Source organism: Carcharhinus amblyrhynchos, chromosome 13, assembly GCF_965287045.1.
Source record: "Carcharhinus amblyrhynchos chromosome 13, sCarAmb.v2.hapA, whole genome shotgun sequence".
NCBI lineage: Eukaryota > Metazoa > Chordata > Chondrichthyes > Carcharhiniformes > Carcharhinidae > Carcharhinus > Carcharhinus amblyrhynchos.
Window position 1 is genome coordinate 71,255,264 of NC_137336.1, and position 16,671 is coordinate 71,271,934.

The 16,671-nt window shown below is 47.2% G+C and overlaps 1 protein-coding gene across 1 annotated transcript; it reads right to left on the reverse strand.

Annotated features, from left to right (window-relative positions):
* Positions 1–354: 354 nt before the first annotated feature.
* LOC145351970 (ETS translocation variant 3-like) lies at positions 355–15,458 on the reverse strand. Its single transcript, XM_080201813.1, has 4 exons — positions 15,160–15,458; positions 14,462–14,696; positions 13,565–13,680; positions 355–1,488 (listed from the first exon to the last, which is right to left on the reverse strand). The coding sequence occupies exons 1-4, from the start codon at positions 15,212–15,214 to the stop codon at positions 560–562; spliced, it is 1,335 nt and encodes a 444-aa protein (XP_080057939.1). The 5' UTR covers positions 15,215–15,458; the 3' UTR covers positions 355–559.
* Positions 15,459–16,671: the final 1,213 nt, after the last annotated feature.

The window sequence follows — 16,671 nt, forward strand, 5'->3', positions numbered from 1 at the left end:
ATAAGGGAGGGGGGGTGAGAGAGAGAGAGGGGGGGTAAGGGATGGGGGATGGGGGGAGGGACGGGGTTGGGAGGGGGTTAGGAGAGAGAAGGGGGGAGGGAGGGGGTTGGAAGAGAGAGGGGGAAGGGAGGGGAGAAGGTGGGGTGGGAGAGAGAGTGGGAGTGACGGGGAAGGAAGGAGGAACGGGGGAAAGATGGGGAGGGAGAGTGACAGGGGATGGAGGGAGGGGGAGGGAGGGGGTAGATAGGGAAAGATGGTGGGAGGGAGGGAAAGATGGTGGGAGGGAGGGGGGAGGTAGGGGAGAGACGGGGGGGAAGAAGTGGGAGAGACGGGGGAGAGAGGGAGTGGGAGAGGGGGAAGGAGGGAGAGGGATGAGGGAGATGGGGGAGGAGGGAGGGAGACTGTGGGGGGAATGGGGAGGGTGAGGGGGCAGGGTGTGTGTCTGCACAGGATATTATTAAAACCCCAGAAGCAGGGAGAGCTGAAAGTCGATTTTTCTACTGTATATTTCTAGCTATTCACGTACATCAAGGCATCGTACTGGCAATCAGCCCATCCTTCAGTCCGGCAGCTCCTCTCTCTGCTCTGGCTTCAGACTGCACTCTCCACCTTCGGCCTGGCGAGCCACTCCATCCTCCAGGGGGCAAGTGGGCACCTTTGGGGAGTGTTTGGGCCCGAGCTCTGGGGTCTGGGCCTTGCCCGCGCAGCTGTCGGCCACCCAGCGCCTCTTGAAGCGCAGCTTCAGGGGCATGCAGTGATCTCTCTCCTCCGCTCGCCGCACCTCCTGGGGAGACTCTCCGCCGTCAGCGCTGCCCGCACCTCCCTCAGCTTCCACTGGCTGATCGGCAGGAGGTGGCGGCGCCGGCCTGGTGAACGGCCCGCTGCGGGCCTCAGCTCGAGGCTTGCGGCCAGGGGGTGGAGCCTGGAGCTGGATGCTGGGCGCTGGCTCGTTGGCCGGGCGGGGCATCGCTGCCAGGGCAGTCACCGGAAGCCCTGGATAGCGGGGGAAAGAGCGGGGGCTCAGGTGGTAGTTGTACACAGACCGGGCATGGGCCTGGAGGTAGAGGCTCATCTCCTCAGGGTTGAAGGTGAAGCAGGTGGTGGCCCTGCTCCCGAGCCCGGGGCTCAGGCTGGGTGAGGGGCTGCAGGTGTAGGGGGTCAAGGGGAAGCCGGGGGAAAGGGCCAGGGATGGTGGGAGGAGGGGTGAGAAGGGGCTGCGGGGCTCCTGATAGAGGCGTGGAGCCCGGCCATAGCAAGGGAAGGCCCCGCTGGCTGCCTCCGACCCCCACCGTGCCTCGCTGCTGGTCTCCTCCTGCTCTGAGGGGGCAGGGGTCCCCTCACTCCCATCAGAAACGGAGCCCCTGCCCCGCCGAGCAGCAGCTGCAGCATCGTAAGGGCCGCAGCACCGTGGTGACAGGGCTTCAGGGGCTGGGAAATGGAAGAGAGTGGAGGCTGTGGGGATGGGGGGAGCACTCTGAGGGACAACACCTGGAAGGAAAATAGGGAGGGTGGAGGAGGGAAGGAAGAATCCAAGGAGACAAGAGTGGAAATGGAGGGCAGGGGAGAAGAAAAAACACAAAATGAGCGATGCACTCCGAAACTTCACAGGGTTAATCTTCAAATATTCCCTCCAAATACTGTCCCAAAGCCTCCATCTGTTTCCTGCACCAACACTCTCTCACCAACATCTCCTGCTTTCCTTCTACCCAGCCCCACTGCCTAGAACATGTTCCTAAGGATAACGTCAAACTCCAAATATTGACCAGGAAAATGTTGCCTTCCACACCCGACCCCCGCCTCGCCTCTCGTCCTCCTTTCTCCCCTCTCTCATTCTGCCTCTCTCCAACCTTCTATCGTCTCTCGTTGCTCCCTCACTCTGCCTCTCTCTGTTCCTCCATCCCATTATCTCTCTCTCCCTCCCTCCATCCATCCCCCTCTCCCATCTGAAGCCTTCCTTGCTCTTGCGCAACTTTCACACTCTCTCTAAACAATCTCCCCTGTCTATCTCACACTCCCTCTCGTCATGACACATCACTGCCACTTGCTTGATTGCCTATCATTACTCACCCGACCTTCTCTCTGTCTAACTCACGTGAAAACCATTCTCCCAAAACCCAATTGCCCTCCTCACATCACCAACTCTGGTCCCCCTCTCTTCACTCAGTCTGTATCGAGACTACTCTCTCCCTTGCTAACAATCCTGATATAAACTGACCAGGCAATATCATGCCAAAGCCCTCCATTAGATTCCAGTCTATAACTCAGTCCTAGGTATATATCGACCACTTGGTACACTTCAATTAGATTCCAGTCTGTAAGTCACTCCTAGATAGCTATTGTTCTATATATGTAAAGGCAGCATAATGGCACAGTGGTTAGCACTGCTGCCTCACGGGTCCAATTTCAGTCTCAGGTGACTGTGTGAAGTTTGCATATTCACCAATTTCAGTCTCGGGTGACTGTCTGCGTGGGTTTCCTCCGGATGATCTGGTTTCCTCCCACAGCCCAAAGATGTGCAGGTTAGTTGATTGGCCAAACTGAATTGTCCCTTAGTGTCAGGAGGATTAGCAGGGTAAACATGTGGGATTACGGGGATAGGGTCTGGGTGGGATTCTGGTGAGTGCAGATTCAGTGGGCCAAACGCTACCTTCTGCACTGTGGGGATTATATGATTCTATGATGTAAACCACCCCAAATTCCTCAATTAAATAGAACATAGAACATTACAGCGCAGAACAGGCCCTTTGGCCCTTGATGTTGCGCTAACCAGTGGAACCAATCTAACGACCCTCTAACCTGAACTATTCCAATATTATCCATACGCCTATCCAACAACCATTTGAATGCCCTTAAAGTTGGCGAGTTTGTTCCAGTCTGTTACTCACATTGTGTGTCTGCTTTTCTACAGTTTAAACACAATAAACACCTCAATTAGATTCCAGTATGCAGGTCAGTCCCGTGTATCTGTTATTTTGTTTACGGACAACCCCGAATCCCCTCGATTAAATTCCAGTCCATAACTCTTGAGGTATCTGTTATTCTGGGGCAGTATGTGGCACAGTGGTTAGCTCTGCTGCCTCACAGCGTCAGGGATCTGGGTTTAATTTCCGGGTTGGGTCACCGTCTGTGGGGATTCTGCACATTATCCCAGTTTCTGCATGGGTTTCCTCCCACAGTCCGAAAGATGTGCTGGTTAGGTGGATTGGCCATGCTAAATTCTCCCTCAGTGTCCCCGAACAGGTGCTGGAATGTGGTGACTAGGGGATCTTCACAGTAACTTGGTTGCAGACTACTTGTGATACTAATAAACAAACTTTAAATATCATTCTAAATATAAACCACCCCAGATTCCTCGATTAAATTCCAGTCTGTAACTCACTCCTGCGTATCTGTTATTCTAGAGAACCCTCAAGCCCCTCAATTAGATTCCTGTCTGTAATTCACTTGCGGGTATCCGTTATTCAATAAATCACCCACCAGAACTCCTTAGATTCCAGCCTACCAGATATGTTATTTTATACATAAGCCACCTTGAACCTTTCAAATACATTCCTTCTGTAACTCGCTCCCACATATTGTATGGTGAAGCCACAACTGGAGCATTCTGTGCCGTTCTGGTCACCATATTACAGAAAGAAGGGGGCGGCACTGTGGCGAGCATTGCCGACTCACAGTGCCAGGGACCCAGGTTCAGTTTCAGCCTTGGGTCACTGTCTGTATGGAGTTTGCACATTCTCCCCACGTCTGCAGGGATTTTCTCTAGGTGCTACAGTTTCCTCCCACAGTCCAAAGATACGCAGGGGTTAGGTTGATTTGCCATAATAAGTTGACCTTAGTTTCAGGGATTAGCAGGGTAAATATATGGGGTTAAGTGAATAGGCCTGAGTGGGATTATACTGGGTCAGTGCAGACGTGATGGGTCGATGGCCTACTTCTGCACTGTGGGGATTCTGATTCTAGGACGTAATTGCTCTGAAGAGAGTGCAGTGCAGGTTTACAAGAACATTGTCAGGGCTAGAAAACTGTAGCTACGAGGAGAGATTGGACAGGTTGATAGGTTATTTTCCTTGGAACAAAGAAGGCTGAGGCGTGACTTTTTTTAAAAATTCATTCATGGGATATGGGTATTGCTGGCTGGCCAATATTTATTGCCCATCCATAGTTGCCCTTGAAGATGGTGGTGAGCTGCCATCTTGAAATGCTGCAGTCCACAATTTGGATTTTGACCCAGTGATTGCGAAGGAATGGCAATACATTTCTAGATCGGGGTGGTGAGAGGCTTGAAGGGGAGCTTGCAGGGAGGTGGTATTCCCATGCATCTATTGCCCTGGTCCTTCCAGATGGAAGAGATTGTAGGTTTAAGAACATAAGAAATAGGAGCAGGAGTAGGCCAACTAGCCCTTCGAGCCTGCCCCGCCATTTGGAAGGTGCTGTCTAAGTATCTTTGGTGAATTTCTGCAGGCATCTTGTAACTAGTACACACTGCTGCTACTGAGCGTTGGTGGTGGAGGGAGCGGATGTTTGAGGATGTGCTGCTAATCAAGTGGGCTGCTTTGTCCTGGATGGTGTTGTGCTTCTTAAACATTGTTGGAGCTGCTCTCACCCAGGCCAGTGGAGAGTATTCCATTACACCAAACAGGCTTTGGGGGGTCAGGAGATGAGTTACTTGCCACAGTATCCCTAACTTCTGACCTGCTTTTGTAGCCAGTATGGTTATGTGGCAAGTGCGCTCGAGTTTCTGGTCAATGGTAACTCCAAGGCTATCATTGGCAGTGGGGGAATTCAGTGATGGTAACACTATTAAATGTCATGGGGCAGTGGTTAGGGTGTCTCTTATTGGTGATGGTCATTGCCTGGCATTTGTGTGGCACGAATGTTACTTGCCACTTGTCAACCCAAGCCTGGATATTGTCCAGCTCTTCTTGCATTTGAACATGAACTGCTTCAGTATCTGAGGGGTCACGAATTTTGCTGAACAAGGTGCAATCAGCAGCAAACATCCTCATTTCTGACGTTATGAAGAAGGGAAGATCATTGATGAAGCAGCTGAAGATTGTTGGGCCTAGGACACTCCCCTAAGGGACTCTTGTGTTTCATCAGAAGGAACTCTTCAAATGCAGACAATAAAAATATAAAATTTACTCCAACTTACAAATCAAAAAAAGGGTTTAATAAAGAAACTTCATTACTCCAAATGTGGGGCCTCGTGCTGGGCCAATTCCAAGTGCCCCACAATTCCCAACAGGTTCTTATTTATAGAGAGTCAGCTGACTATCACATCATTCTGTGATTGGTTCCATGGTTTACTGGATTAGCTGACCTTTACATCCAATAGAAGGTTGTCACCTGTTACATTCTAATGTCCTACTAAGATGTTTTGGGGCTAAGATAATGGACCCCCATAACCATAGAATCATAAAACCCTACAGCGCAGAAAGAGGCCCTTCGGCCCACCAAGTCTGCACTGACCACAATCCCACCCAGGCCCTACCCCTCTATCCCTACACATTTACCCACTAATCCCTCTAACGTACGATCCCAGGGCGCTAAGGAGCAATTTTAGCATGGCCAATCAACCTAACCCGCACATCTTTGGACTGTGGGAGGAAACCGGAGTACCCGGAGGAAACCCACGCAGACACGAGGAGAATGCGCAAACTCCACACAGACGGTGACCCGAGCCGGGAATCGAACCCAGGTCCCTGGAGCTGTGAAGCAGCAGTGCTAATCACTGTGCTACCGTGCCGCCCATCTTCCTATGTACCAGGTATGACTCCAACCAGCGGAAAGTTTGCCCCTATACCCATTGATTCCAGTTTTGCTAGGACTCCTTGATGCCACACACGGTCGAATGTGGCCTTGACATCAAGGGCTCTCACTCTCACCTCATCTTTGGAATTCAGTTTGAACCAAGGCTATAATGAGGTCATTGTTTTTGTAACTGGTCGGCGCAACTTCGTGGGCCGAAGGGCCTGTTCTGCGCTGTAATGTTCTATGTTCTATGTTCTATGTCAGGAACTGAGTGACCCTGGCAAAACCCAAACTGAGCGTCCTTGAGCAGGTTATTGCTGAACAGGTGTTGTTTGGAAGATCTGTTGGTGACCCCTTCCATCAATTTACTGAAGATCAAGAGTAGACTGGGCAGTAATTGACCTGGTTGGATTTGTCCTGTTTTCTGCATACAAGACATACCTGGGCAATTTTACACATTGTTGGGTAGGTGCCAGTGTTGTAACTGTACTGGAAGAGCTTGGCTAGGGAAGTGGCAAGTTCTGGAGCACAAGTCTTCAGTACTATTGCTGGAATATTATCAGGGCCCATTGATTTTGCAGTATCCAATGCCTCCAACCGTTTCTCAATGTCATGTGGAGTGAGTTAAATAGGCTGGAGACTGACCTCTGAGATGCTGGGGACCACTGGAGGAGGCCGAGATGGAGCATCCACTAGGCGCTTCTGGCTGAAGTTTGCTGCAAATGCTTCAGCTTTGTCTTTTGCACTGATGTTCTGGGCTCCTCCACCATTGAGGATGGGGATATTTGTGGACCTCCTCCTCCACTGAGTTATTTAATTGTCCACCACCAATCACGACTGAACGTGACAAAATTGCAGAGCTTATCCATTGGTTGTGGGATCGCTTAGCTCTGTCACTTGTTGTTTATGCTGTTGACAAGCAAGTAGTCCTGTTTGGTAGCCTCACCAGGTTGACACCTCATCTATAGGTTTGCCTGGTGCTGCTCCTGGCATACCCTCCTTCACCGTCTATAGAACCAAGGTTAATCCCCTGACTTGATGGTAATGACTGAGTGGGAAAATATGGGGGACATGAGGTTGCAGATTGGCTGGGGTACAGTTTTGCTGCTGTTAATGGCCCACATTGCCTCATGGATGCCCAGTCTTGAGTTGCTAAACCTGTCCCATAGACCTAAGTCTGTCCCACGGTGATGGTGCCACAGAACACGATGGAGGTTATTCTCAATGTGAAGGCAGGACTTCATCTCCGTAAGGACTGTGCCATGGTCACTCTTACTGATACCATCACGGACAGATGCATCTGCATCCAGCAGATAGGTAAGAATGAGGCCAAGTATGTTCTTCCCTCTTACTGGTTCCTTCACCACCTGCTACAGACACAGTCCAGCAGTTATATCCTTTAGGACCCAACCAGCTCAATCAGTAATGCTTCTGCTGAGTCACTCTTGGTGGTGGACATTGAAATCCTCCACCCAGAGCACATTCTGCCCCCTTGCCACCCTCAATGCTTCCTCAAGTGTTGTTCAAGATGGAGGAATACTGATTTATCAGTTGAAGGAGGATGGTACATGGTAACCAGTCAGAGGTTTCCTTGCCCATGTTTAACCTGAAGCCATGAGACTTCGTGGGTCTGGAATCAATGTTGAGGACTCCTGGGGCAACTCCCTCCCAACTGTACCGCCACCTCTGCTGGGTCTATCCTCTGGTGAGACAAGGCATAGGAACTAGAAGCAGGGGTAGGCCATTCAACCCTTTGAATCTGCTCCATCATTCATTTCAATCATTGAATTTAATATCCTGATTCCCCCCCATATCCCTTTAATCCCTTGAGCTATATCTAATTTCTTCTTGAAATCAGACAATATTTTGGCCTCAACGACTTTCTTTGGTTGTGAATTCCACACATTCACCATCCTCTGGGTGAAAAAATTTCATGATGTGGAGATGCCAGCGTTGGACTGGGGTAAACACAGTTTACCTCTTGGAGGTAAACCTCGAAAGCATGTGAGTTTACTATCAAATAAATTGGTTGGACTTAAACCTGGTGTTGTCAGACTTCTTACTGTGAAAAAATTTCTCCACACCTCAGGTTTAAAAGATTTACCCCTTATCCTCAAACTATGACCCCTGGTTCTGGACTCCCCCATCACTGGGGACATTCTTGCTAAATCTACCCTGTCTAACCCTGTTAAAATTTTATAAGTTTCTAAGAGATGCCCTTTCACTCTTCTAAACTCCAGTGAATATAATCCTAAATATATATAATCTAGTGAATAAATCCTAAATATAAATATGTGAGAAACCTGCCATCCCAGGAATCAGCCTGGTAAACTTTTGCTGGACTCCCTCAATAGCAAAGACATTCTTCCTCAGATAAGGACACCAAAACCGCACTCCAGGTGTAGCCTCACCAATGCCTATACAATTGCAGCAAAACATTCCTATTCCTATACTCAAATCCTCTCGCTATATACCATTTGCCCTCTTTACTGCCTGCTGTATACCTGCACGCTTACTTTCAGTGAAAGATGCACAAGGACTCATGGTTTCACTGAGTATTCCTCTCTCTATTTACACCCATTCAAGTAATAATCTGTCTTCCAATTATTGTTACCGAAGTGGGTAAGCTCACATTTATCCACATTATACTGCACCTGCCATGCATATGACCACAACTCAGCCTGCCCAAATCATGCTGAAGCATCTCTGCATCCTCCTTACAGCTCACCCTTCCACCCAACTTTGTATCATCCGCAAATTTAGATATAATACATTCAGTTCCCTCTTCCAAATCATTAACATGTAATGTTAACAGCTGGGGTCCTAGTCCCTGTGGTACCCCACTCGTCACTGATTGCCAATCAGAAAAAGACACATTACAAAGAACAAAGAAAATTATAGCACAGGAGCAGGCCCTTTGGCCCTACTTAACTAAAACCCCCTACCCTTCCAGGGACCATATCCCTCTATTCCCATCCTATTCATGTACTTGTCAAGATGCCCCTTAAAAGTCACCCACTGCTCTCTGTGTAAAAAATCTGCCTGTACATCTCCTATAAATCTTGTCCCTTGCACCTTAAACCTCTGCCCCTAGTAATTGACTCTTCCACCCTGGGAAAAAGCTTCTGACTATCCACTCTGTCCATGTTTTTCATCTATCAGGTCTCCCCTCAACCTCCGTCACTCCAGTGAGAACTAACCAAGTTTTTCCAACCTCTCCTCATAACTAATGCCCTCCATACCAGGCAACGTCCTGGTAAATCTTTTCTGTACCCTCTCCAAAGCCTCCACATCCTTCTGGTAGTGTGGTGACCAGAATTGAACATTATATTCATGTGCAGCCTAACTAAGGTTCTAAAAATCTACAACATGACTTGCCAATTTTTAAACTCAATAACCCAGCTGATGAAGGCAAGCATGCTGTTTGCTTTCTTGACTACCTTCTCCACCTGCCAACTCTTCGTTTCCTATCTGCTAACCAGCTTTCTATCCATCTGTTATGAGACCTTGTCAAAAGCCTTCTGAGAGTCTAAACTACATCCACTGGTTCTCCTCGGTGAACTCTACTAGTTACATCCTCAGAATTCTAATAGATACGTCAAGCATGATTTCCCTTTGGTAACTCCATACTGACTTTATCTGATTATCCCACTGCCTTCCAAATGCTGAGTTACGAAATCCTTGATGATGGACATATCCAGGGATTGTAATGGTGGTGTCTGGGACATTATCTGTAAGGTATGAATCTGTGTAATGACTGTGTCAGGCTGTTGATTGCCTAGTCCGTGAGATAGGTTTCCCAATTTTGGCACTTTCTGCCAGATGTTAGTAAGAATGACTTTGAATAGTCGACAGGGCAACAAGAGACACTTATGGGGCCTGGAGAATTCCTCAGCCCATTAAACAAATGGAAATCCCCTCACTCCCTCCCGGAGTATTGTGTGTAGTTTGTGTCCTTATCTGAAAGAGGATGCTCTTGCCATTGAGGGAGTACATCGAAGGTTTACCAGGCTGATTCCTGGGATCCATGAGGATAGACTAAGTTGGTTAGGTTTATATTCATTGGAGTTTAGAAGAGAGAGGGGGAATCTCATACGAACATATTAAATTTGAGAGTAAGGGGTAAGCCTTTTAGGATGGAGGGAGGTGAAGAGAAATTTCTTCACCCAAAGAGTGGTAAATGTGTGGAATTCACTATCACCGAAAGTAGTCGAGGCCAAAATGTTATGTGATTTCAAGAAGGAATTAGATACAGCTTTTGGGATCAATAGATATGGAGGTGACAGCAGGATCAGGGAATTGAATTTGATGATCTGCCATGGTCAAAATAAATAGAAGAGCAGGATCGAAGGGCTTGAATGGCCTCCTCCTGCTTCTATTGTCGATGTATGTTTCTATGTAAACCACTCGACTAGATTCTAGATTGTAATTCATTCTCGAGTAACTCTTATTCTATATTAAAAACAATCCCAAATCCTTTGAACAGATTGCAATCTATGAAACTTCCTGGGAATCTGTTATTCTATACATAAAACTCACCCAAAACCTCTTCATCGGACTCCAATCTTTAACTCACTGCCAGGTATGTCATTTTATATATAAACGACCCTGAACGCCTCAGTTAGATTCCAGACTGGAACTCATGCCCAGATATCTATAATTCTGCATATTAAATACTCTGAAACCCTCAGTTAGATTCCAGCCTATTATTCACTGGTGGTTATCTATTATTCTATAGATAAACCACTGCAAACCCGTCAATTAGATTCCAGTCTGTAACTGACACACGGGTGTATTTTACTCTATATATAAACACCCTGCACCCCTCGATTAGATCCTAGTTTGTAATTCACACCCAGTTACCTGATATGCTATATATAAACCACCTCAAATCCCTCAGTTAGATTCCAGTCTGTAATTCACTCCTGGATATCTGTTATTCTATATAAAATACGCCAAACACCACAATTAGGCTAGTCGTGGCATGAATCAATTTCAGCTTCCCGGACTGCCTGGATCCATCACAGCTTGCCTATTGCCGCAATAGGACCACAGCAGACGCCATCTCCCTGGCCCTTCACACAACCCTGGAACAGCAAGATAAGGACACCTATGTCAGAATTCTATCTGTTGACTACAGCTCAGTCTTCAACACCATTATTTCCACGAAACTCATCTCCAAACTCTGTGGCCTGGGCCTCAGCACCTCCTTCTGTGATTGGATTCTGAACTTCCCAATTCACAGACCACAATCAGTAAGGATAGGCAACAACACCTCCTCCACGATCACCCACAAGGCAATGTTCTCAGCTCCCTACTGTACTCCTTATACATCTATGACCACGAGGCCAAATTCCCCTTCAATTCGATTTTCAAGTTTGCTGATGACACACCATTGTGGGTCGGATCTCAAACAATGATGATAAAGTATAGGAATGAAATAGAGAATCTGATGAACTAATACACAACAATAATCTCTCCCTCAATGTCAACAAAACGAAGGAGATTATAATCAACTTCAGGAAGCGTGAAGGAGATCATGCTCTGCCTACATCGATGGGGACGAAGTAGAAAGCGTCGAGAGCATCAAGATTTTAGGTGTCCAGATCACCAACAACTTATCCTGGTCTTCCCATGCCGACGCCATAGTTAAGAAAGCCCACCAATGCCTCTACTTTCTCAGAAGACTAAGGAAATTTGGCATGTCAGCTACAACTCTCACCAGCTTTTACAGATGCACCATAGAAAACATTCTTTCTGGTTGTATCACATCTTGGTATGGCTCCTGCTCTTCCCAAAACAGCAAAAAACTACAAAAGTCAAGAATGTAGTCCAATCCATCACACAAACCAGCCTCCCATCCATTGACTCTGTCTACACTCCTTCCTGCCTTTGGAAAAACAGCCGGCATAATCAAAGATCGCACACACCCCAAACAAACACACTCTTCCACCTTCTTCCATAGGGGAAAGGAGGTAAACGTTTGAAAAAACGTACCAACCAACTCAAGAACAGCTTCTTCTCTGCTGCTGTCGGAATGGACCCACTTTTTATTAAGCTGATCTTTCTCTACACCCTAGCTATGACTGTAACACTATATTCAGCACACTCTGCTTTCCTTTCCCCCTATGTACTCTGTGAATGGTAGGTTTTGTCTGTATAGCATGTAGGAAACAACATTTTTCATTGTATTCCAATAAACCTGACAATAATAAATCAAATGGATTAGATTCCACTCTGTAACTCACTATTTGGTAACTGTCATTCTACGTTAAAATTAGCCCAAAACGCGATTAGATTTCAGGCTGTAAATTATTCCTGGGCATGTGTTTTAATAGATATATGACATAACCCTGAACACCTCAATTAGATTCCAGTCTGTAACTCACTCCTGGGCATTTGTTATTCTATAAATAAACCATCCCGAACCCTTGAATTAGATTCCAGATTGTAACTCATCCTGATTATCTGTTGTTCTATATATATAAATCACCCCGACCCCCTCGATTAGATTCCAGTCTGTAACTCATTCTGGGGTATCTGTTATTCTATATATAAACCACCCCAAACCCCTCGATTAGATTCCAGTCTGTAACTCACTCCGGGGTATCTGTTATTCTATATATAAACCACCAAGAACCTTGCAATCAGATTGCAGTCTGTATCGCACTGTCGGGTATCTGTTATTCTACATATAATCCACTCTAAACCCTGGAGTAGATTCAATCCCATCTTACACTCCCGGGAATCTGTTATTCTAATCATGAACCATGCAAACCACTTGATTAGATACCTGTTATTCTACATATAAAACATCCCAACACCTCGATTAGGTTCCAGTCTGTAACTCATTCCCGATATCTGTTATTCTATATATAAACCACCCCAAACTCCTCAAATTAGGTTCCAGTCCATAACTCACTCCCGGGTATCTGTTATTCTATATATAAACCTTCCCAAACCCCTCGATCAGATTTCAGTCTGTAACATACTCCCAGGCATCGGTTACTCTATACATAAAGCTTCCTGAGCCCTGTGATTAAATACCAGTCTGTCACTTACTTCTGGGTATCTGTTATTTAAATACAAACCACCCGAAACCCTGCAATTAGACTCCTAGGTATCTGGTATTTCAAATATAAACCACCCCTAACTTTGTGATTAGATTCCAGTCTGCATCTCGCTCATGGGTATCTGTTATTTTATATCTAAACTATCCCGGAACCCTGATGTGATTCCAGTTCAGAACTCACTCCTGAATATCTGTCATTCTATACATAAGCCAACCCAAACAGCTCGATTAGATTCGTCTGTATCCTGCTCCCAGGTATCTGTTACTCTATATAGGATCATAGTGCACAAGAGGCCTTTTGGCCCATCGAGTCTGCACCAACGTGAAACACCTGACCTCCCACCTAAAGTGCTCATCCAGGGATTTTTTTTAAAGGATGTGAGACAACCTGCCTCTACCATCCTTCCAGGCAGCGTGTTCCAAACCATCACCACCCTCTTGGTAAAAAGGTTATGCCTCACATCCCCCTCTAAACCTGCTGCTCCTCACCTATGTCTCCTCATGACTGACCCTTCAACTATGGGAAACAGCTGCTCCTTATCCACACTTGTCCATGCCCTTCGTAATCGGGTACACCTCGATAAGGTTGCCCCTCAGTCTTGAAAACAACCCAAGACTATATAAACCTAAGTAAACCAACCCGAACCCCTTGAATAGAATCCAATCAGTAACTCACTCCCAGGTATCTGTTATTCCAAATTCAAACCACCCCAAACCCCTCGATCTTGGCTTCACACTCACCAGTCCCTCGTACATCGATAAAGGGGTAATTCACCATCACCATCTTACTGAAGTTAAATTTGTAAGTAAATCGTTTCCCTTTGGTCTTATGTAGAATTCGCTTGTTGTAGTAATACCTGGGAGGGAAGGAGGGAAAGACAATCTGTCATGAGAGACACAGGCAAAGACCGAGACACACACAGGAGGATGCTCAGCAGCTAAAGGTTTTGAATGTATGAAATAAATTTAGTAGACGATTTCTAATGCCGTTCTGTATGATGTCACAATGATTAGTGGCAGGGACCCGGGTTCAATACTAACTTTGGTGACTGTGTGGAGTTTGCGCATTACCCCCGAGTCTGCTTGGATATCTTCCGGGTGCTCTGGTTTCCTACTACAGTCCAAAGATGTGCAGGTTGGTTGATTGGACACTAAGGGGCAATATAGCATAGCCAAACATGTGTAGGTTAGATGGATTAGCAGTGTGAATTTACGGGGAAAGGATGGGGGAGAGGACCTGGGTAACGTACTCTGTCAGAAAGTTGGTGCAGACACAATAGGCCAAATGGCCTCTTTTTGCACTGTAGGGATGCTATGTTTGATGGGGACAGTGTAGAGGGAGATTTACTCTGTATCTAACCCTGTGCTATACTTGTCCTGGGAGTGTTTGATGGGGACAGTGTAGAGGGAGCTTTACTTTGTATCTAACCCCATATCATACCTGTCCTGGGAGCGTTTGATGGGGACAGTGTAGAGGGAGCTTTACTCTGTATCTAACCCCTGCTGTATGTATCCTGGGAGTGTTTGATGGGGACAGTGTAGAGGGAGCTTTACTCTGTATCTAACCCCATGCTGTATCTGTCTTGGGAATGTTTGATATTTGTTTGTCACAGACGTGAAGAGAATTCAGCTCGTTACCTGAGGGCTCGGCTGAGCTTGTCGTAGTTCATTTGAGGTTTACATTTCCTCATTCCCCAGAGCCGAGCCACTTCATCAGGATCCTTGATGACAAACTCTCCGTAATCCCCCTGCCAGGCAATAACTTCTCGATATTCCTCCTTCCGCAGCAGGTCCAGGATGAAGTGCCAGAGCTGAACCTGGCGACTCCCAGGGCTGGAGTCAGGCTTGTAAGCCCAGTCCGGGTAGGCCAAGCCTGGAAAATAGTTCCACAAAACAGAAAAACAGAGTTAGGGGTTTCACACGTTGTGAGAAATGGGACCCAAATATACTGACTTAGTGGGCATGTACCCAGCCTGTTACACAGGAATAGGAGGTGGTCATTCAATCCCCATCTCGAACTTGTTACATAGGAAGAGGGGGCCCTTCCTATGATCCCTTTCCTCACAGTTTTCCCAACACATATTCCCCTCTCCCCATTAACTCCCAACTCTTCCTTCTGTGTACTCCTCCAGTAATCTGCACTGTACGTGCCACATTCCTGCCCTACCCAGCCTCCCTCTCTACATTTCACAGTCCGTCTATGTTCCTCGCCCCCGCACGCAACCCCCAATCCACTCTATGCCAACCCCACAACTTTTGCCTCTCTCCCAATATTACTTTTACTCCCCACCCACACGAGCCTATAGAAGATATCCCCCAACTCCAAGACACCTCACCCACTCCGTCGTCATCCTCTTCCTCCCCCTCTGTCTTGACCCCTGCTGTTTTCATGGCTCTTTTTGGGAGGGGGTTTAAAGGGGGAGAGAAAGTAAAAATGAACTGATTAAATCTTTAAAAGTATACTTTTTTGACTTGCTAAAATTTTTAAAAAGTTGTGTATGGGTATGGTGCCTTTAAGGTGAAGGGGGGTGTCGACTTGCCCCTTTAACTGGTGCCCCCACATTCCTCCAGAGGGACCATCTTGTCTCAGCCCCCAGAGCCTTTAGTATCTCTTCCCCCCTCAGCCCCAGTCGGTGACGCTGTGAGACCAGAAGTTGTCGCGCCGGAAATGATATCATCAAAGTAGGCAAGCAAACTTGGGACGCAGGCTGATGACCACTAAGAGGAAACCCCCCCTCCCCCAAATTGGGCGCCATCTACCGCCCGTCTGAACTCCTCGGTTGATTTACGATTGCTCCCTCTTTTCTTTTAAATGGTCGGGGAGGCAGCAGCGACTCTTTGGCAAGCAGCTGGCAAGTTTAATTAATGCGTCCGATCGCTTCCCAAAATGGCGGCGCCACCATCTTGTTTCGGGGCAAAAGGCGGTGCCTTACGCTTGCGCATTGGGCTCCTCGCATACGTAACCTGCCATCTTGTTGCGGGGCAGCCGATCTGTGAAGTTGGAACGCATGCGCAGAGACTGTAAGAGTGGTGTTTGCAGCGGAGATTTCCTTTTAAAGGGACCTCGGCGGCCTTAAAGGGACATGTATGGATTGAAAGATAGCCATTTGGAATCCATTAATCTGAGTCAATAAAGAGTCAGGCAGTGCTTGCCCATCCGCGAATCCGTCAGCTTTTAAACATTTTGGCCTCAGTGTGTGCCTGCCCCATGACAATTGTCTCGAGTTCCCTGTCAAGCACGCCACCAAGATGTACACCCCACAACCAGAACCAACTCCCTCAGTACTGAACCTCCGACAGCGCATGCAGCACTCCTTCAGTTCTGATAGGACTGGCATGGTGGCACAGTGGTTAGCACTGCTGCATCACAGCCATAACGTGGAGATGCTGGCATTGGACAGGGATAAGCACAATAAGAAGTCGCACAACATCAGGTTAAAGTCCAACAGGTTTATTTGGTAGCACAAACTTTCAGAGACTGCCCCTTCATCAGGTGAGTGGGAGTTCTGTTCACAGACAGGGCATACAGGAAGTTTACAGATAGCGTGACATGAACCCAAGATCCCAATTGAGGCAGTCTTCATGTGCGGAACTTGGGTACGTGAAGAGCATCTTGAAACCCATTGTACAAAGAACCCCCAGCTTTTGTCATGACACTATGGACATCCTACAGAAACCGAGCACACATGGAGCAGTTGAACCGAGAGCACTCCTTGTCACAATGGATGTCTCGGCACTCTATACCAGCATCCCCCATGACAATGGCATTGCTGCAACTGCATCAGTACTCAACGCCAACAACTGCCAATGTCCAGATGCAATTTTACAACTCATCCGCTTCATCCTAG

Coding starts and splice junctions, on each gene's coding strand:
- LOC145351970 (XM_080201813.1), bottom strand. CDS start 15,214: ATGAAAACAGCAGGGGTCAAGACAGAGGGGGAGGAAGAGGATGACGAC. Junction 14,697..15,159: donor AGAGGATGACGACGGAGTGG/GTGAGGTGTCTT, acceptor ACTATTTTCCAG/GCTTGGCCTACCCGGACTGG. Junction 1,489..13,564: donor TATCGATGTACGAGGGACTG/GTGAGTGTGAAG, acceptor TTTTCCTTCCAG/GTGTTGTCCCTCAGAGTGCT.